This window comes from Myripristis murdjan, chromosome 11 (assembly GCF_902150065.1).
Source record: "Myripristis murdjan chromosome 11, fMyrMur1.1, whole genome shotgun sequence".
NCBI lineage: Eukaryota > Metazoa > Chordata > Actinopteri > Holocentriformes > Holocentridae > Myripristis > Myripristis murdjan.
This window is the reverse complement of record NC_043990.1, coordinates 8,117,253-8,140,138: the sequence shown is the minus strand read 5'-3', so window position 1 is coordinate 8,140,138 and position 22,886 is coordinate 8,117,253. Positions and strand designations below refer to the sequence as shown.

The following is a 22,886-nucleotide window of genomic DNA, read 5'->3' as shown; positions in this document are numbered from 1 at the left end:
CTCGCTGCGGACCGTCACCGTGCCGTCCGGCCCGGCCGCCGTGCTGCTCGTCTCGTTGCCGCCGACCGACGACAGCCACTTGATGGTCGCCGCCGGTTTGCCGTCCGCCGCCTCGCACCGGGCCACGACCATCAGCTCGTTGCCGGCTTGGACGGTCACGGCGCTCGCCGAGTTCTTGGGTTTGGCTGGGAGGAGAGAGAGAGGGAGCAAGAGTGGAGAGAGAAAAAACAGAGGTTGGAAATTTAAATACAGGGGCCAGGAGAGAGATAAAAAAAAAGAAAGAAAGAAAGAAAAAAGAAAGAAAGAAAGGGTGGTGAGGGGAAAAAGACATCAAAAAATGAGACGGGAGGCAGAGAAGGCAGGGGAGGAGAACAGAGGAGGAGGTTCAATCGGTTTGTTGTGCATATACGCCCTGGCATCCTACTGTGGCTGTAATGAAACACTGAGGGGAGGTGGGCCCTCCGGTGTGACCCTAGGCCAAGAAACATCAGAGAGCCAGGGAGACAACACAGGGCTCACGCAGATCCTGGAACAGTCTTAACATTATCCAAACGCGAGGCCTTAAAAACGCATTAAAATGCATTGAATTACAGTATTACAAGTCTCATTCCCCCACCATTTAATGACTCTGCGCTGCGTGTTCGGCTCTTAGATTTTCACAGAGCTGACGCCAAACCTTCCAAAACATCCGCTTTTTGCAGGAGCACAAGAGAACAGGTCGAGAAGAAAAAAAAAAATTTTTATTTCTCTACCTGTTTTTACGAGCAAAGAAAAAGCTGGAGTCTCACATCTTCGTCAGAATGCAGTATCTCCCGTTGCCGCACTGCATCCTGGTCTGTTGTCAGTGGAGGTTATTGGTCTCGGAGCCTCCTCCTCCTCGTGTGATCGCTGAGTGTCGAGAGAGGCTCTTGCTCTTTTATTCTGCGGGACTTTTGCCAAAAACCTGCTGTTTGCTGCTGATATTTTGCATTAAAAAAATACCCCGCTATCAAGCTCCATGTGGCTGTGCTGTAAATATCCTGACACGATGTTACATTGTCTACATTTGGCCTAGTTATCCATAAAAAAAAAAAACACCACCAAAAAACAAAATACATATAAAAAAAATGCAAGATGAATCATCAGTTGTCAATTTTTACGTTTTTAAGGTGGAATGCCACTTTAAGTCCCGTCCCCTTAAAGCCGTTCGTAAGCATTCCGGGGTGGATTGTCCCTTTAAGACCTTAAAAAGTGTCTCAAATAAAGCTATTTCAGGTCTAACTTTGATTTTTAGACATGAACTCTAATCTCAGCTGGACGACACCTCAGGAGCCATGGATCACTATCTTGCGGCAATGATTTATCCATCTACCGCCGTGGATCACTATCTGGCTACCGTGGCACGAGAGCCACCGGCGTCCTGGATCACTATCTTGCCGCACGACTTCACACAATTGGACCGAATGACGTTTAACAATTTCCTCGCCTTCTTCATTTCCCGCTGTCCTTTTTCCCATTTACAGTGTCGGAGCATTCATCGGCTGTGTTCGCTCGGAAATGGACCCGCTTTCGCCAGCTTTGTGTCTTTAATTAGTTTTAAGATGGGCCTTCAATTCAATTCCAGGTAGCATATAAAAAAAGGTCTTACAAAGTCTTAAAATTTGTCTTTGTGACACAGCGGAACGGAGGAGATGAAACAGAGAGACGACAAGGAGAAGACGACGATGGGGGGAAAGCAAAACGAGAGGCGATGAGGCCCAGACGGAGACGAAGAAACAGACAGAAGAAGAAGAAAAAAGCGAGACAGTGACCGCGCAGAAAGGAGAGGAGAGGAGAGGAGGAGAGGGGAGGGAAGGAGTTGGGATCGATCTACATGCTTTAACAAGTCGGGAGTATCCGTCCCTGATGTGTTTCGTGACATCGCATCCAACTAAGCCCACCGCTATTTGCCACGTCGGTGTCAGGCTTTCTGAGAGGAAAGCAATTAGAGGGCAAGCAGGAAGCCAAGCTAACAGGGCCGGATAAACAGACAACCCCCCCCCCACACACACCCCCCACCCCCCCACCGCCTCTCTCTTTCCACCGCTGATATCAACAAGCTGCATGCCAAGGAGCGACGAGGAGACGGGTGGGAACACATCTGAATAACAGCTTCAAACACTTTAACGGCATGGGGTGTGTTTGCTTTACTCGACAAGTGAATGCATCATTTGGGAGATTCATCAAACGCTTTGTTTTTGCTTTCAGAATCCGTTTCGACAAATATTCGGCCAACTGGTTTTCTTTTTTTTTTTTTTTTTTTTTTTTCCAGGGAGATTTGAACTCCCGCTCACCTGGGCTGACCCGATGTTTTCAACACGCCGTCCGCGCTCCGGGAAGGATTCGACTCCCCGGCGACGCTCACACAGCTGTCGACCCCCAGCACCATTTTGCTTTTCAACACATTTATTTGTGATTGCCTATTGATTCCCCGAAGAAGACATCTGTGTTTTGGCTCGCCCCGCTGCGGAGGGGCGTGTGCTGCAGCACAGCGTCCCGGGGGCCGGTGGGGTTTCAGGTTCCCGTTCGAGGGCGCTCCAGCTGGGCGGGGGGAGGCGATCGGGCCCCAGCTGAGCGGCGGCCAGCAGCAGAGGACTGAGGCTGTGCTGTGTGACTGTGGGTCTGTCTCCTGTTATGTTCACATTTTTGAACATCATTTATGTTTGGGGTCTATTTGACCCCTGCAGTTTAAACTTCCGCAAAATTATTATAACAAAAATTGTTATCAAAGTTTATGTGTCAGGTACTTGATGTTTCTTTGTTGATTACCTAAATAGCCCTTTAAATAAAACATAACTCCTCCCCACCCCCACTTATACATCCAGTATTCCTATTACATGACAATGGAAAAATATTCAAATCACCATAAAATCTCACTGATTGACCTAAAATTGGAAAGAAATATTAATTTTTGGTGTTTTAATGGCTTTATATTATTTCTAAGTACAGATTTTTGTTATTTATAACCGATGCGTTACAAAGTGTGAACAGGACATTGAAAACATATTATCATGTGAATTTCATCTTTACCCGGTAGTAGCATTACATTAGGAACACTCATTAAATATGAAGCAAAAAAAATGATGTTAATCACTCATTTAGAGACATTAAACATTGGCTGGGGTCAAATTGACCCCAAACATAATCGAAGGGCTAGATGACTACTAGGTCATCTAAGCATCTAAGCATCGTGGAGGTGTTTCCTGCAAATTAGTCAAAAATAGGCTGGATCTGTCGGCATTTGCAGGACCCTGCGCCGTAAAACTGAACTGGGACAGCACTTGTCGCTCTGCCGTGACGTAAGCAGCCTACAAAGACGACCTAGGTAGCGTACAGCCTTTGAATTGGGACAGAGCCTTTTTGTAACCGTGCGAGCGTGAAGTGAGGAATCGTCTCCTGTGTCCTCATGCAGACGTCCCTGCAGAAACAAAGGCTCAAGAAAGAGATTGTTTCGTCTAGACGTGATAACTCCACGACCTTTATGTGAGCCTAGAGCATTAATGATTAAAATTAACTTATAAAACATCAGTGCTGATATACACGTGTCTGGGGCCACCTCATGATCATGATGTGTGGTTCTATTTAAATACTTGCACGGAAGAGACACTTTGGAGCTTCACTTAAAGAGCTGCTAAGTGTCCTGAGATTTGCAATGTGTGGAGGGTGTAACTAAATTAGCATCTGATCCACTGAGAACGTATGAAAATAAACGCTGTTGCACATTTCCTTATTAACATGTGGCGGGCGCACAACATAAACAGCCATTCCGTGCCGCTTCCTCCTGTCAGGAACCAGCATGACGCCGCCGAATTAAGAGCGGCGGAGAATAGGCGTTAATAGCCGCAGAATTGGAGGTTTTAGCGTAAGACACGGACAAAACGCGCTCATGCACCGTGAAAATCTCTGTCTGAACAAGTCATTCAGTGCCATATTTAGCCTTTAAATATGGTTCCTCTTCATGCGAGTGACAAAAAAAAAAAAAAAAAAAAAAAAAATCAGCCAGCGGGGTGAGATAATCCAACTTGTGTCCGATGCTGTTTCACTTGTTTCAGGAATTTTTCTGTTAAAACAAGGCAGAATAAGGCCCAATAATGAAGAAAACGATACTTTATTCAAGAATATTCATGAAACCAGTTGTTTAACTTGGGAAGCATCTGAAATGATCTCATCCCACCGGCTGATTTTTTCACTTGTTTGAAGAAAAACAAGTTTTTAACAGCGAATGTGAGAGGATCTGTTGCAGTCAGAGGAGGGAAATGTTCCTATTGTGAGGAGAAGGAAGCAGAACAATAACAATCACAGGCAGCACCGCCGCTGATGCAGTAAACTAAAACGTCACTTGTTATCTGGAAAAGGCAGATGTGTAAAAAGGCAGATGTGTAAAAAGGCAGATGTGTAACTCTCATATTGTGGCTCGCATCCCCGTTCCCTCTCCCTGCATCCTTTCTGCACTGTGAGATGATGCATTGACGTGTTTTTCTTTCTTTCTTTGTCTTTTTGCTTTTTCAACTTTGCAGCGCCCAAAAAATCAATAGAGACCTCTGGATTTCCCGAGGAGAGACACAGTCTTGTTGGATTTTTTGAAATTCATGCCTTCACGCCGGCCGCCCGGGCGCACAAACATCTCCTCTCGCTCTGACACGCCGCTGCTGAGCGTCTCCAGATATCGCCGGTAAAAAAAAAAAAAAAAAAAAAAACATCTGCTCGGCTCCCTCCACCTCGCACTCGGCTCATGTTAGTAATGCATGAATATTCAAGGACCACAGGAATGGTTTTTAATTATTCTGCCGTCTGTCTGTGACAAGTCGTTATTGGCTGCGAGTGATGTTGGCAAGCTCTGTTAATTCAAAACCACTTGATGAGTGCCTATCATGTTTGGAAAAAAAGAAATAAGTTACACAGGTTAACAGATGAAACCGTATCACATCCTCCTCCAAACGTGGCTCGGGTTTGCCGTTCACTAATGAATACAAAAAGGAGCTGAAGGCCTCGCGTCTGCACAGCCTTTGTGCCGCCGCATTTACCCCTTTTGACTTATTCAGTGCCTCTATTTGACGGCAAATGTGCGGTGTGCGCCGAAAAGCAATTCTCTCCACATTTAAGCTCCCCCACATCTGTTATCGCCGGCTCAACAATACAAAGAATGGAAGCTGTAGTTCCTCTCTTTTCGGAGATGAATAAAAAGAATAATTTACCAAGGCAGCCAGCATCACAGCAGGGTGAGCTAATGCGGCTGAGGTGTACCTGCTGAATGACAATGGAGTGCCCTCTACAATTATTGGCATCCGCGCTAAAGACGGGGGAACATTAAATTTCCAGAGAAGACACCGGCTTATTGTTTGGTTTCATTATCTCGCTGCTGTTTGGCTCCTCTTGACTAAAAATGCCAATACCTCTGGAGGGGAAACTATAGGCGTCTCTTTAATTAATGTATTACAGTTTTCTCTTATTTTGCAGAAACGCTGCCACGGGCTGCGTCAACACCCAGCAGAGGAGCCGGAGCTGCACCATCAAGGCTGGCCTGATTAGGAGGAGCACGAGCTCGCCGGGCCCGGTGGATTATTTCCATACTTTCTGGTTAACCTCTGCTCGTCCAGGGAGAGTGTGTGTGTGTGTGTGTGTGTGTGTGTTTTTTTTTTTTTTAAAGCAACAGCCTGTTTCTCATTCATGCGGTTGCACAGATTCACACCTGGGAGCCGGCTGCTACAACCACACACTTCTGCTGCTGCCAAGTGAGCGGCCGACTGGAGCAACTGGAGGCTGAGAGCCTTGCTCAAGGGCAGGGGGCAGTACTTACACTCATATTCACGGGGTCAGCGGCTGCATGAGAGGCACGCACGGACGTTTCCTGTTTCCCACAAGCAGAAACGTGATTGTTGCTTAATTTGAAAGCAGAATGAGTTGGATTTTCCTAAAAACAAAACTAATCCTTCTCACTTATCACTTATGACCCACTACAAGTGTGTGTTGGTGTGTGTTGGTGTGTGTGTGTGTGTGTGTCTACAGAGACTCTGCACTCCTGGTGGATTTTTTTTTTTTGCTGAGCTCAGGACTCTCTGGACTCTCCTCCTCTGCCCTTAAAGAATCACAGTTTCTCAGAGCGGTGAGCTCACTGGAAACCTGGCAAAATGTCAAAAGATAAACCAAAAATAGTGGCAGTGGCTTATTTTTCATTCCTGGAACATCAGCAGCTATCAGAACAGCTTAGCTTGATGGCTGCTGGTTAGCATTCCCAGTTCAATCTGGAGGGACAGTGAGGCTGCCTGGTGAAACTATACTGGCACGGCTTTACGGCTCGAGAAAAAAACCTCGGCTGGTTGGTGATTTTCTCTTGCCTTCAGTCGAACACTACAAATAATGTGTTCATTTTAACTCCTTGAAAGCGAGCTCGGACTTGTGAAAAAATGAACTGAACGTCGGAAATCCGTGTTTCATTCAGAGCTTCACTTTCTTACGATTTCATTCCAAGTGACGTTTGAGCGCAGAAACATGCCTTTTGCTGTTTACAGTGAGATCTAAATCAACATAGAGTGCATATTCACCATTCACACTCTTGGATGAAAATGTGGTGCTTATTCTTTTTTAGTTAACACCTCATTTTCACCCAAGACGCCGTGTTGTCGCAGGAAATTAACAAGTCAGAGACTCTGAGGCTGGAGGCTGGAATTAACGCGGCGCTGTTTTGGTGAACCCGCGGCTCGCTTAACTCCACCCGTGCGATTTCGGTTTCCAGTCTGCTTCTTCCTTCGACGCCGGCGACCCACCGGCTTCCCGCCCGCTCCTCCGTCCTCTGGACTCCCGCCGCCTCCCTCAAAATCAAAGCCTGCGAGGACATTTTTGCACTCCGCGGGGTTGGAAAATACAAATAACAGGCGTGTGATCTCCTAAACTCTCCATCCCTCGCAATCATATTTCTGTCCTGCTGGCTGTGCTCTCCGGTATATCCAATAAGATGCAATGTAATTGGCGACCAGTCATTTTGCCTGGTCCCTATCCAAAACGATGTGATATCATTCACTGCCAAGTAAGTGATTCTTTATTCACACTCCAATAAGTGGTAATAAGATTGGCTGCCTGTGCTGCTGTATCCAATAAGTTCTAATGTGATTGGCTGTCAGGATTATGCATTCATACTTAAATAAGTTGTGATATGATTGGGGTGCTGGTGGTTCTATATCCAATAAGTTGTAATGTGATTGGCCGCCAGAAGCTCTGGATCCAATAAGGTGTAATGCGATTGGCTCGTGCTGATTCTGTATCCAATAAGAGGAAAATATGACCGTCTTCCAGTGACTTTCAGACACTTTGTTCGCCGAGTGCATTTACATGAGGCGGAAATCTGTCCCCGAAAGCCTGCCGCAGCTGTAACTCCAGACAACGGCAAGCCGGTGAGCCTTCCAATAGGTATTTCCCAGTCTACCTCTGCTTTGTGCCAGCAGCGGCAGTTTAGGGGGCTTAGCCTACATCTATCTGTGAGCCAGCCAAAATAACTCCTCGTGTTTTCTCTGCGAGACAGCCAAGTCCCGCATCTCCCGTGCGCTGTGTTCAATGAGAGGGAAGCTTCCAGAGTTGATTTTTCATCGTCTTACGGAGGTTTACTTACTTACAGGGAGAAAATATTATTGGCCCAGGAGGAGAACACATGAAAGCAATTTGAAAACACTTCCTCCACGCGCTATAATGACTGCAACAACTGGGACTCCGTAATGAATTTATTCTAATTATTGTGATTTTTAAATTGCTTACAGTACAGCATCTCCACGGCGACGTACAGAAGTGCCAGCGCACGCAGTTTCAGCAGATAAGGAATCCCCAGATGCAGTTTTGAGGCAATACCGAACACGCTTCGCAGAATCACCACACCTGTGTGAGCACACTTTCATTTTTTTTGCTGAATGCAACTTCTGTTTCTTTTACTTTCTTTTCTCTTTTTTTTTTTTAATTAGTTCTATTTGTACCAAATAAATCAAATAAAAACAAAGTGCTACCTCTTGTACCTATGAGGGATGAAAAATGACAAAACAATAAATAAATGAATAAATAAATAAATATGCATATAAATATATAAATGCATAAATAATTAAATTAATAAATATTTGTACATTTATTTATTTATTTCTGTTTTTATTCATGCATGTATTTATTTATTTATTTTTACATTTTTTTTAATTATATATTTATTTATTTCTACATTTATTTATTCATTTGTGTATTTATATATTTATTTTTACATTTATTTATTTATACATTCATTGTTGTTTATTGACATGACATCAGCGGCTATACGGGCTCGTCACCACGCTATACCTGATGCTATGAGCAGAGCACTTATCATTCGAGGTAACTGTGTCATGCACGTTTGAGCGCGAAGCCTCCTCGGTGATATTAGCGGTGAGAGAAAGACCCCAGGCATCTGCTGGCTGCGTTAGCGGCGTGCAAACAGGAGGACACGTGGGTGGAAGAATAACACCAGCTGGCTCCGATTAGAAACAGGATGCATCCGCTGCCGCCGCCGACCAAACATCCTCTTAGCCTGACGAGTGAACAAACCCAGGTAACTTCACACACTCCGCCTCCAGTATGCACCGCTGGCACTTTCCAGGTATTCTTGGTTGCTTCATTGTCAGAGAAGAGGAATCCCTATTGAGGTGGAGAGCTTGGCTTGAACGCATCAAGTCAAAAACCGAAGTCCTTGCAGACCGAGGTCAAGTTGTTCCTTTCTGCAGCTGACAATGGGCGTATTTACAGGCCACTTTCTCCCCGCACACAGACTATATTTAGGCAGCCAGCCCGAGTCTATTAATGCCTGTCTCAGTACGGTTTCACCCATTTTAGCAAGTGTTCACGTTTTATTAATCCTTCTGGGAAAACATCGACATTTACCCGTCCGTTTCCCAGAAGACAATATGCCTCGCTTTCAATTTGTCTGTGACATGAGAACACGATTAAATAAATAAGTCGCACTCACTCCGACGCCAACCACATGCTTTTGCCGCTGATTTTCAAGTAAAAACAAAGTAAGCCGTTATTTACCACAACACTTTGTTTCTCCGCTTGCAGAACTACCACCTCACACAGCCGCGGCAAGCGGGCTGCAATTGGGGGAAACAGTTCTGCAAAAGGATAAACAGCATTTGAGTAAATAACCACTAACTTGCTCTTTATGAGTTTCCAAGTGCAGTTTGACCGAGTTAGTGCTTAAAGCTGCACTGGGCCCTTTCTGACCAGAGGCTTGTAGACAAACAGAGTCAGCCGTGTTTGGTTCTGCAAAACTGAAAGCTAAGGCCAACAAATGTGTTTTTAAGGACAGAAATGAGGGATTCCTTTTACTTTCACAAGGCTCCTGTTGGATTACGTGGATTCATTTTCTTCCTGACCTCCAATTCGAAAATGCGGTGAAGCTGCAAGCAGGTAAACGACCGCTCTGAATGGACGAGAGAGACACTTGCGCCACTGGTGTGACATTTGGACAGGTTCATCTGCAGACGGAGACGCTTTGAATGAACCTGAAGAGGAGGGGTTGCGAGGGAGGAGTGGACGAGCGCCGCTTTTATTCTATAGGGGAAGGAGGGAGTTTAGCCGGAGTTTGACAACAAACCGAGAAAAAAGGTGAAAAACAGCAAAAGGGCTGGGCCTCGTGACTTGATATTGGATTATAATATTGTTTAATGCTTTTTAATTAAGAGAACAAAAGTCTCCATACAGCACAGTTAGTTTCAGGGTTGTTAATAAGTTCTGAAATTGCTTATTGCAAAAAAAAAAAAAATCCTGAAAACAAGCAAACAAACAAAAAAAAAACTGCTCACAGTTCCTCTTTGCATACAAAGTAGGGAAAGAGTACCTGTTCAATATTACTATGCCAGTGAAGGAAACACTGTTTGCATAAAAGCTGCCTGATCTTAACCTGATTAAGGCAATAGTCCAAATAAATGCAGTAAGCTGGTTCACACAAACAGGTGTTGACTCTTTTTTTACGCTATTTGGCCATGAAAACACTAAACGTGGTTAAATTCAGATTTTTCACCGTCCAAATGTGTCTAAAGTGTCAGAGACGAGCTTGACCCCGATGCAGCGGCCGGCTGTGCGTCACAGTGCAGAAAGTACACAACACGGCAAGAGATCGCGGCAAAGGCCAACATTTGTGGAGCTCCGGCGAAAAGCCCTGCTGAGCCCGGTGAGCCGAGTCAACAGGACGATGCCGTTTGCACCGAGGTGCTCTGCAAGCACAACAAGCCCAGCTGCTCTCCGTCATCTGAGTGGCCACCGCTGCGTCCGCTCTCATTGTGCTGTCCTTCTTCAAGTTAAGTAAACCAGCTGTCAAAGAAATCCACTCAGCCTGGATTATTGTGGGAAATCACATTATTTCAGACCATGTAAGTGGTTTAGAAAAAAAAAAGAAAAAAAAACTATCACCTTAATCTGATTATTCACAATATACCAGAATATGTGGCTGTGAACATTCCCACTGTATTAGCGTTATTTAACATGGAAGCTAATCCACAGCTGCAATCAGTAGCTGCCATGTTCCTCATCTTCATGTTTTGATGTGAAAGCGGCGTCACACTGTGACTGAAGAAACTAATTTTAGCTCATGATTCTATGTTTTGCATCATCAAAATGTAGAAATGAGGGCTAAGGTATTTCCTGGTTAATAATTTTGAGTTAATGATGCGAATCTAATAATGATTAAGAAAAAAAAAAAAGACTCCAAGGATATCCAAGTAAATGAAATGAAATGAAATGAAACGCACATGATGTGTATATATATATATCCTTTGAAAAGTGGCCTGCAGTTGCAGTGCCACTTGTCTGAGTGTGACTCATGGTCTCCTGTCGTTTCTGTCTTTCCAACCAAGCAGAAATACCAGAGAAATGATCTTCAAACACTTTAAATGACTTTTTCTTCGGTGTGGGGGTTCAAAGGCCATCTCTGTTTTAGCTGGCAGCGGTAAACAGATGGTGGGGGGAGCCGTGGTCAAGGCTCTCGCCGCAAAAGCAGCTTTTTGAAAAACCTGTTTGAAGCGTGGTTCTCTTTCGCTACAAGTTGAAACATTTTGACCTCTCGGCGCCCTGTGCGGTGAAACACGTCGGGTTCTCAACTCCGTCTGAAGCTGCAGCACATTCCTTTCAAGTGAAGGCAGCGAGAAAAAGGATGCAGAGCTGTGGAGAGCGGCGACCGGCGGACACGTGAGCGCGCTCAACTCACCCAGCATGACGAGGTTGGTGGTCCCCTGCTCGTTTCCCGAGGGGTAGGTGGCGTACTCGCAGGTGTAGCGGCCGGCGTCGGACATGCTGAGGTTGGAGATGCGGATGGACGGGTTCTCCAGAGTCCCCTGCAGGAACTGGACCCGGTCCTGGAAGGACAGGTTGGGGAAGCTCTGCCCGTAGGTGGGGTGGAACACGGCGATGTTGTCCCTCTGGCCCTCGGTGGGCTCCCAAATCCACGACACCTGTGACGAAAACAGAACCAAGTGAGAAACAAGGAACGAAAACACTGCAAAAACTCAACATCTTACCAAGATTATTTGTCTTATTTCAAGTCAAAAATGTCTTATTCCTAGTCAAAATATCTCATTACACTTAAAATAAGACATGATCACCTCAGAAGTAACTTGTTTTTAGACAATTGTCTCTTGAAACAAGTGAAAATTTGTTTGTTTCATTGGCAAAATTTGTTTCTTGTTTCTAGCTAATTTTCACTTATTTCAAGTGAATTTTCACTTTTTCCACTGGCAAATTTTGCCAATGAAACAAGCAAATTTTCACTTGTTTCAAGCACTTCTGAGGTGATCATGTCTTATTTTAAGTGTAATGAGATATTTTGACTAGAAATAAGACATTTTTGACTTGAAATAAGACAAATAATCTTGGTAAGATTTTGCGTTTTTGCAGTGAAGACGGACAGGAAAACAAAAAAGGTTGAAAGAAAGGAGGTCACAACAAAGGAGCGGCGTTCCAAGTCTGCATTTGTGCCAAATTTTGGTGCTGCCAATGCTGAAGTCAGTGGGATGTTTACAGAAAATTTCACTCGACAGTAAATCACTACACATTAGGACTTTGACAGATATTTCTCTATATAAAAAATACTTTAGACGATACAGACTGGTGTATTTAGTACAGATTAGCTGTATGTAGCCCAGCTCTAACTCTGTAAAACCATATTCAAAAGTATATTTTTATAAACTCATATATCAAGTGTGAGCTAGTTACCAATATAACAAACAACCAATAATCCCAACACCTACGAGGTTATTAAGCTGTTCGGCTGTGACATCACGTCTTGGGATTCGTGTGTGTGTGTGTGTGTGTGTGTGTGGGATTTAAAGGCTGATATCTGCTGCGGTGAGTTGATATTTTCTGCCAATATTCAGCATCTTTTACTGTGACCGTTTTCCTGCCAGAGAATTTGAAAGATTTCATTTTTTTTTTTTTCCCCTGGAATTTCACTCTTGTCCGGGCGGAACAGCCTCCCAAAGAGCATTTAGAGCATCGCACAAAATTAAAACTATCCACTGAAACCGAGACTAATGAAATTCCTTCGGCCTTAGCGGCTCTTTGAGGCAGAATGACCCTCTGCGCCTATTCAGCGGCGAGAGAAAACTCTTCAAATGAATTAATTTTATTACACCTTCACCAATTAAGGGGCCGCTTCTCATTTTTTGATTGATTTGTTTTGTTTTTTTCTCAGCACAGTGCCTCTCTGTTTAGCCACGATGCACTGGTGTGGACACTAAATGCATGTAACTCTCCCTCACCCTGCAATTACAGCTATCACCGCACTGACTTATGTGTTCATCTCAACTTCCCTGGATAAATACAGGCTAAAAAAAAAAAAATCATCGGATGCTGAATTACTGTTGTTACCAGTTTGGAATTGTTTTGGAAAGAAGCTCCCGGTTTAATATCACCACAGCTTGATCATATAACAGATTTCTTGTATTTCAACTTTCCTTTGACTGCCATGAAACGCGGAAATACGATCCCTCAGGGTAACAAAAAGTCAAACTCAATTAAAGCTGTGTGAGCGAAGAGCCAAGAATCTATTACTAGATAAAAATTAAAGGTCTCTCCGATTTGCAAACACTTGCTCAAGGACCCGCTGCCATTTGCAGTCACATTTCAAAGCGTGCCATTTTACAGTCTCCTCTTCTTTAGATGTTCAAGATATCGGAAAGATATTGATACTCGCCGGCCGCCGTATGAAACACTAACCGCGAGCGAGAGCGTCGTGATGCCGGGCCCCGATTGATTTTTTTCTGCCTCCACTTGTCAGAACGAGCGAATCAAATACAAACTGATGACTCAAGTGATAGATCGGGAAGGAGAGGGAATTAAGTTTATCAATAGGCGTTTAGTAAACATCTGTTAGACTTGTGACAGGAGAGGCGGCGGGGGTCGGGGGCGGCGGGGGAGAGGAGGGACGGCAACCCCGCAAATTAGCAGATGAAACCACCTCGTCGGCGATAGATCGTCATCGAGAAATGTGAGAGAAGGCAATTTAGCCTGTCTGCTGTTTCAGTTGTTAAACCTGAACAAATTGCCTATTGACTCGGCTCATGACACAGTGAGGAGCGGATCAGGCCGAGATCAAACCGAGCCGGCAAACAGGCCGCGGCGCTGGCTTTAATCTGCCTGATGCAACAGATGTGCGGGCGATAGCGAAGCCGGAAAGTTCAGGTGGTTTCAGAGAAGATGTCAGACTTCAAAATGTCAAAAAACTTGTGTGTGTACTGCTTTTGTGTTCCATCTGGCTGGCGCTCTCCGTTTGGTGAGAGGAGGCTGGAATGAGCAGCAGGGCGCCGTGTTTTTTTTTTTTTTTTTTAAACCTAATGTTGGGCCAGACAGAAGTCTTCTTACTCTGTTTCAGGTTTTATTTTTTCAAACTCGGAGCTCTGCTCGAATTTGTCTATGCACATCTATGCACACTGTTTTTTTGTTTTTTTGCACATTGTTTTTTGCACATTGGGCACTTAGATCTTTAGATCTCTAGTGTCATCTTTTATTCTTTATTTTTTATTTATTTAATCTTGTAATCTGTGGATACTGCTGAAAACTGTGAATCTCCTTCAGGATGAATAAAGTATCTATCTATCTATCTATCTATCTATCTTCGTGTTCTTATGGAGATATACAGGAAAAGTCAGCAGCACCTTTTTTGTCTTGTAAACTCTCGAAATCCCAGGTTGATTCTTCCCTGATGACTGTGTTTTATCGTTCTTTTATTGAGTCCGTTATTATATTTTCCTTTATCTGTTGGTTTCAATCCTTGAAGGTTAAAGAGAGAAACATACTTAACAGGGTTGTCAGTGTGAGCAGCAAAATCATTGGATCTGCACAACGAACTCTACAAGAGCTCTACAACAAACAACTTATTAAGAAAGCAGCCTCCATCATTTTACCATCAGGTTCACTGCTTAGACTCGTGCAACACGTGCAAAAACGAACAGATATAAGCACTCCTTTGTACCCTCCGCTGTTTCTCTTTGAAATGCCAGGAGGAAAAGGTAGATGGGTGAAATACTCTCCCAAATTCGTAATGATGATCTCTTAAATTCAAGTGACCATTTATTTTTTTTATTTATTTTTTAAACTTTTTCTATGTCATGCGTGTTTGTATTTTTTGTTGTGTGTGCTCCCTTTGTTGCGGAGCTAATTGCCCCATTGGGGACAAATAAAGATATATATTGATATTGATATTGATTCTTATGGAGCCCACCAAACAGAGGGGGCGGGGCAAATATTGGTAAACAAATTCAACTCAGAGGAAAGTTAGAAGGTGCAACCTGTGATTGGCCTTTAGACTCAGCTGATGCCAGAACACTGCAAAAACGCAAAATCTTACCAAGATTATTTGTCTTGTTTCAAGTCAAAAATGTCTTATTTCTAGTCAAAATATCTCATTACACTTAAAATAAGACATGATCACCTCAGAAGTAACTTGATTTTAGACAAAATTCACTTGAAACAAGTGAAAATTCACTTGTTTCATTGGCAAATTTTTCCACTCCAGACAATTGTCTAAAAACAAGTTACTGCTGAGGTGATCATGTCTTATTTTAAGTGTAATGAGATATTTTGACTAGAAATAAGACATTTTGACTTGAAATAAGACAAATAATCTTGGTAAGATTTTGAGTTTTTGCAGTGAAGGGAAATAAGAAAAAGAAATCTGTATGTGTGTGTGTGTGTGTGTGTGTGTGTGTGTGGTTCGATCAGCTCCACAGCATCCAATCGACTTCAAACTGAAAGCTGCAAAATAAAAAGTGCAAAACTTTGGTCATCTTAGCTGATTCTGAACATGATGTTGACAGACTGTGAAGGGAGAGGAGTTTTCCGGCGCTCACACACACGACACATGCGAGAACGTCCCCGCGCTGTTACCTAAACGCTGTTGTTTTCTAAAACTCGGTCACTGAGGATTTGCGGGCAAGCCTGTTTTCCACTCCCACATTTAACCACGAATGTGTGAAGACACAAGCGGACGTTTTTATATCCGTTCGCCTTCTGCTCGGCCGGCCTCTACACCTGTCAGTTTAACAAGCGGGAAAAAAAAAAACAAAAAACGATTCACCGATTGTGTGGTGTTCCCCAGCAGCCACAGCAGCTGTCATTATGCACCAACATTAAGCTCAGCGGTGTGGCTCTTTATGCTCTTCATCCATATGATGAATAAACCAGGTGCATCATAGTTATTATGATTATACAAAATATAAGAGAATATTAACAGCTAAATAAAACTCTGACTTATTTTAAATTAAAAGAATGATTAAAAATGAATCACACAAAAGTAATTAATCAGTGTGTTCACGTAATAAATGTGCAACAATTAAATCAGTGAAGATAATGAGCAGAGAAATGTCTCAGCGTTAACAGTGCAGCGCTAACCGGCTTCACCTCCGCTCGGACCGCTCAGCCGCATCCAATCCGAGCCTCAGCATCCACGGTAAATGCTGCTTTGACTTGACGGAGCCTGTAACTTTTTCATGTGGGCTTTTGCACCCAGAACACACCTCCGCTCTCACATTTTCTCACGTTTCCACACATTTTTTTTTTAACGGGCTCTGCACCGCTTTAACGCTTCTCACCTCCGGCCCGGCTCACTGAGAGACTATATGCTTTTCCAGTGTTTTAGCTCTGACTTAAAACCGATCCTCAACGATTTTTCCACAGTGCACCTTGAATCATGGCGGTGATCACCCAGACCTTTATGATTTAAGATTTAAGGTTAAAAATCGACTATAATCCAGAAGAATGTGGAAGTTTCTGTTCACGAGCGATACGGATGCTGCACGTTTAAACCAGCTTTAGAAAGATATATATTTTTTTTACTATCACTCAATGCTACTGATTATTACTGATGTTTTATCAGTAATATTACTGTTGTTATCTTTTTGCTACAGTATCGTCTCTTATTTTTCTGTATCACTGTTGCTACTTTTTTTTGTCTAATTAATGTCTGCCACATCTGTTTGTTTGTTTTCTGTTTTTATTAATTAAAGGGAAAAAACAATAAAAGAATTTATCACAGAAAGATAATGATGCAGCCTGAGGATAACGTTCAAGAAGGAAAAATAAACTTAAACCCAGGTGTCCATAGCATTCAGGTGACACAGGCTCTGTCCCAATTCAGAGGCTGTACGCTACCCAGGTCGTACTTGTAGGCTGCTTACGTCACGGCGGCGCGACAAGTCCTGTCCCAATTCAGTTTTACCAAATGCAGCCGACAGATCCAGCCTATTTTTGACTCATTTGCAGCAAACACCTCCACGATGCTTCGCGGCGACATCACAGCTTACTTCCCAGGGTACCTTTCAGTCCAGTTGAATTTCTGGATCAGCCACCATTGCTGGAATTATTAAACCTGTTTTAGACCGTCTTCATGTTTATATCATGACGTTTTGATAAGTTTTCATGCCTATAATTACCACCATAGATTCGCCTGTAAATGCAAGTTTAGTTAGATGAGTTAGATAGGCATTATGCATGATGTTTCCATAGCAACCATCAGTGCATCTTGTATGTTACAATGTAGCCACGTGTACAATTACTGTAATTGGGATAGTCTGTTGCACTTTGTGAGGTGTAACAATTATCTTAATTTCCTGCATCTTCACAAAGACAAAATAAAATAAAATACATAAAACTAACTTATCGTTTTGTTTCATGCACAGGTGTTCACTGACGCACCTCCCAAACCTACTTCGGCATTTTACGCTGCATCACTCGAATGCGCTTCGGGAAGCCTCGATGATAATGACGTAGGAATCCTCCGCAGGCTACACCGTCCCAATTCACTAAACTTTTAGTTCCAGTAAACCTGATATCGGCACCGACGTCGGACGCCTCCTACGTGGGCACCGTGGGCTGCGACCTGGTAGTCATCCAGCCCTTCGATTGAGACAGACCCTCTGTAATTGAAGACGGCGGCCACATTGTGAACATGAGTGACCGTCAGGTGACGGTGCAGCAGACACAGACGGCTTCATTAACGACACGGCGCCGTGCCAACATGTGGACCGTCTGAGAAACGTCTTTCCCCGGCGGCTCGTCCTCTGTTTGTCCTCGCCGCACGTTGTTGTTGTTGTAAAGAAATTACCGAGGGAGAGACGGCGACCTTTCTTGACTTAGACTAGATTCATCGATCGCGCGGGGATCCAGACATCCAATTAAACCAACGTTTTCGATGGATCTCCCTCTGATGAATTCACTAAGTTTATGCGGAGCTGCTCGGCGAGCTCCAGCTGCGTGATTTCAGCGATCACAGACGTCACAAGCAGTGATGGGAGTAACGGTGTTACAAAGAAATAGCATTACTAACGGCGTTACTTTTATCAGTAACGAGTAATCAAAGAAATTACTGTTTCCCCCGTTACAGCGCCGTTACCGTTACTGACAATAAAATGCGCCGTTACTTACTACTAATAATTATTATTATTTTATTATCCTATTCAAAAAAAGGTGCGTCTTGTGGAGAAAAAGCGGTGTGTCAATTTTCAAACTGGTCAAACTTTGCAGTTTTTCGTAACTTATCAACATGCATGGAGAATGACTCAGCACAAATTACAAGAAGCACATGTGTTTCCTGACGGGGTTCAATTCCCCACCTGGACAAACTGGCATCACTACTTTAAACTGTAATGAATTACTTTTTCAAAGTAACGTGCCCAACACTGACAGTGATAGATGAAATTTGACAGCGATGTCCACACTGCAACAGCAACGCAAAAATATGTGCATTAATAAGAAGATTTAAGAAAAGAAAAAAAGTAATCATAAAAATTACTTCCCCCGTAACTGAATTACTCTTCTGCAGCAGTAATTGAGTAGTAATCAAAATTACTTTTTTACAGAAGTAATTAGTAATTGTAACTTATTCGTTTTGTGAGTAATTGGTCCCAACACTGGTCACGAGCGGCGATTTTGCGAGTGCCACCAGATGGAGGAGCGGAGCATCTCCCTCCGCGTGACCCCGGCTTCGACGGCCTCTTTAAAGCGGCTCTTGAAGCCGACCGCCGTGCGACCGAGGCCGCCTTCAGTCTGCCCACCTGTGTGAGTTTGGTCCGTCCTCCTCCATCGATGAACTGGCAGCGGAGATCGACGGAGCCGGCGGGATACGCCTCCAGCTCCTCTTCCACTCGCACTCTCTGAGCCCGGACACCTGCAGGGACGAGGCAGAGGACACACATTATGCAACAACAATCTGCAAAACCAACACCGCCTGAATAATTAAACAGCTGTTTGGCGCTTGTTGAAATCTTCACATTTTGTAACCTATGTTCGGCAATAATTAGAAACAACAAGGGAAAGAAAAAGATGCAAAAAACAACCAAAAAAAGACAAGGAGACAGAGGAGGGAGAGGAAAAGAGAGAGAGAAAGCATGATGCTCTAAAGCAGTGGTTTTCAACGTGAGGTCCGGGGGCCTCAAGCTGTCCCTGAGGGGCCTCCAGGGGGGCCCCAGCAAGACGGTATATACCTTCATGTCACAATAATGTGCCACTGTGGAAATTGCTGGGATAAAAAATGCATACGTGATTATTTTAATATAATACTTGAATCTTGCGAATGTGCTCCTCAGTGCTCAAGTGGGATAAATCAACAAATTAAAACTTCACACAAACCAAAACTTGGGGAGCCACATCATAAAAAAAATGTGAAAACCCCTGGTCTGAAGTATTTCAAGTCAGCATGAATCTGTCTTTCTTTAAACGCAGCTGCTGTCACTGATGTTTTTTTTTTCTTCTTTCTTTCCCCTCATCCTGCTCATTTTGCTCTTGTAATGCAGCACGGTGGTAAATGTGGCTCCTGCCCTTAATGTGCTACCCAGAGAGAGAGAGAGAGAGAGATGGAGGGAATATGAAAGACTCGGAGGCAGAAAAAGAAGTAAAGACAGAGCAAGGCTGGGAGGAACGAGGGAGAGCGAGAGAGAGAACACGAGCATCATCAAGCTTTGATGGAGGGCCTTAGGCAGAGTCTCCGCGAACTCCCTTCAGCGAGGCTCCTCCTCATTACGGCACGGCTCGTCTTCCGCCAGGCATCGCTAGGGGGCGAGCCGCCAGGAGGAGCGCGCCGACGCCACCGCTGCTCCTCTAATCCGTTTGAAATTCAATGCAAAAACCACCTGTGACTCTTCGCTTCGGCGTGAATCACGACAAACAGCCAGGACAGCCGGCCCGTCCGCCCCAACTTTCAGAGAGAAGAGAGAGAGAAGGCTCGGTGTCAAACCGCGTCAGAGCTGCACTACCTGCTGACCCAAGGCGCCGTCAGCCTGCTGAATTTAAATGGGTTTACTGCACCACTTTTTTTTTTTTTTTCTTGTTTTCTTTTTTCTTCTTCAAATCCCAGAGAGCATTTGGGTTTTCTATGATCAATCACGTCTGAAAAACACTGCCTGGAAATGAGGAGGGCAAGACGCCGCCCACGTCGCCACAATTAAATGAGACCAGCGACTGGAAAATCAACCATTCATGTCAAAACACTGCAAAAAAAAATGTCCATCTTAACATGTAACTTTATCTCACACACTGCAAAAACTCAAAATCCTACCAAGATTATTTGTCTTATTTCAAGTCAAAAATGTCTTATTCCTAGTCAAAATATCTCATTGAAAATTTTCACTTTTTCCACCGGCAAATTTTGCCAATGAAACAAGTGAATTTTCACTTGAAACAAGAGACAATTGTCTAAAAACAAGTTACTTCTGAGGTGATCATGTCTTATTTTAAGTGTAATGAGATATTTTTACTTGAAATAAGACAATTAATCTTGATAAGATTTTGTGTTTTTTGCAGTATATTAAGTTTTAACATCTTGTTTCTGTGGGGAAGTGGGAAAAAAATTTCAGTGGCATGAAATAATCCCACTTGTTTCCGATGCAGATTGGGGAATTTTTCTGAAAACAAGGCAGAATAAGGCAGAGAAGGCCACTCGTATCAAGAATATGACACGCGATTCAAGTCGACTAGCGCTGGAGACGAGGGATTACACTGGGATTACAAAATCTTACCAAGAGTATTTGTCTTATTTCAAGTCAAAATGTCTTATTTCTAGTCAAAATATCTCATTACACTTAAAATAAGACATGATCACCTCAGAAGTAACTTGTTTTTAGACAATTTTCACTTGTTTCAAGTTTCTAGAGAAAATTCGCTTGAAACAAGTGAAAATTTGCTAGAAACAAGAAGCATATTCTGCCAATGGAACAAGCAAATTTTTACTTGTGACACAAGTGAACAAGTAAAAATTTGCTTGTTCCATTGGCAGATGAGATATTTTGACTAGAAATAAGACATTTTGACTAGAAATAAGACAAATATTCTTGGTAAGATTTGACTTTTTGCAGTGTAACTCACTCCACTGGCAGATTTTAGAAGAAAAACAAGATTTTAGTGCTGAATATGAGGCTGAAAGGCTTTTTCAGATACCGAGTGTTGGCAGTGAGCGGCGAGGTTAACACCTGGGCTTCATTAATGCTCAGGTGTCGTATGTTCAGTCTGTCACGCCGATGTTTCACCGCCCGTGACACGACACGACACGACACGACACGACACGCCGCGGCCGACAGCCGGCAGAACAGGCACCGAGCCTCCACCGAGGGCCGGGGAATGAAGGGAGACATTTTCAGACGTGTCAAGTATTCGCAAGAGTCTGCAATTCAGCTCCAATCCATGCGTGGCAACTTTTTCTATAACCTCGTCTTGTGCTTTTCACCTTTAGTGGGAAAAAAAAAATGTAACTGTGCGGTCATGGCGAGCTATTTTCTCTGAACAGGAATCAGAGTTATTGCCGATTCTGTCAGGTCCCGGCGTTCAGACGCACTCGACAGGAGAGCCCGGCTTCCACTGAATTTCAAATGGATTCGACAAATAAAACTGACGTGACAGAAAATGCAGTCGAGGCTCTCAACAGAAACTTTGCTTGAAGTGGCGGCAGAGAGGCTGAACAGGAGAGAGAGGATGGAGATTCAGCCAAGCGGTGGGGGTTTCACGAACACTCCTGGAAGTCACGGGCCCCGGCTTTAAGTGGTATTTATGTCCCGGCTTTGCTCCGTCAGGCACTTTGTGGACGACGTGTTTGTTAAAAGCACTTCAGTGGCTTCGTGCGGCTGACATGACTCGCCCTTTGCTAATGGCGCTTTTTACCAAGATTGGTCATCAGTGCAGCTGCTCGACGCCGGCAAAGCAAATCAGTGCTGCCGTGCCGCGGAAGACGCTGCTCGGATGTTTAGAAAATCAATATCCAACAAACTGCATGGCCTAAATTCAATGTAATGAAATTAATAAACTGTAATGAACTTGTAATCCTTGTAATCATGAGACGGAACGAAGGGGGGGAAGAAAAAGAGACGAAAACTGAAAACAAAATGAGAAGGGATCAAAGAAAGCAAAATAGAGAAGTTGTAATCCTCCAAGTTGACACACTCCGAGCCAAGTCCGGCAGCTCGGCGAGTCTGACGCCTCCCTCCTGAAATCGTACGAGGCTTCCAGTGACATTTTTAAACGAGCGCTGCTCTGCCAGCAGCGTCGGCCCGCCTCGGCACCCAAACGCTCGCCACGCCGACGCCCGGCTGCAGCCCACCATCAAACCTTGTTGCTTTTTTTTTTTCTTCTCTCCCTTTGAAAATAAACCGGGCTCGGCCTGGAGACAGCACAGGGGTCGAGTCCCCCCCCCCCCCCGCCCCCCGTCCCAACGCTGGCCCGGGACCAAACCCTGCCAGGGCCTTTTCTCCTCCACCTCCCAGGCAGCCTCAGACTCTTCTTACAAAAGGAAAAAAAAAAAGTGAGGATGACCAGTGGCTAACCCCGAGTGGTTTCCAGAGAAAAAGCCCCTCGCTGTGTGTGTGTGTGTGTGTGTGTGAGGGACTGATCGGGACAAAATGTTAGACGCCACAGCACAGAGGGCAGCAGGCCGGCCCGCTCCAGCCTGCAAATCAGCTGAACAACACAGTCAAACATGTGCTCTCTCTCCCTCTCTCTCTCTCTCTCTCTCTCTCTCTCTCTCTGTGTGTGTGTGTGTGTGTGTGTGTGTGTGTGTGTGTGTGTGTGCGTGCACTGTGGTGTCGGCAGGATGCATCCAACCATGTGTGTGCACCCATGTGTGTCAGTATGCATTTTGTGTGTAAAGGCATATGTATGTACATCTTCTAATGGGGTGTATGTGTTTTTTTTTTTTTTTAAGCTATGTGTACATCTGTGTTTGTGTGTGTGTGTGTGTGTGTGTGTGTGTGTGTGTGTTTGTGTGTGAGTGTGTGTGTGTGTGTGTGTGTAAAAAAAAAAAAAATGTCTAATGCGACTGCATACGGGACTGACAGCCATTGAACCAGAGTCTCTTCCCTCAGGGAGACAATGGGCTGTCAAACCAGTTATTCATT

The 22,886-nt window shown here is 44.1% G+C and overlaps 1 protein-coding gene across 1 annotated transcript in view; it reads right to left on the bottom strand.

Annotated features, from left to right (window-relative positions):
• pvrl2l (PVR cell adhesion molecule related 2 like) overlaps positions 1-22,886 on the bottom strand; it is a 195,546-nt gene that overhangs the window by 38,635 nt on the left and 134,025 nt on the right. Inside the window, exons 2-4 of the mRNA XM_030063027.1 lie at positions 18,564-18,676; positions 11,225-11,468; positions 1-185 (exon numbers count right to left, since the gene is read on the bottom strand). The exon at positions 1-185 is cut by the window's left edge and continues 109 nt beyond it. Of these exons, the coding sequence (XP_029918887.1) occupies positions 1-185; positions 11,225-11,468; positions 18,564-18,676 (542 nt within the window). The remainder of the gene's footprint in view (positions 186-11,224; positions 11,469-18,563; positions 18,677-22,886) is intronic.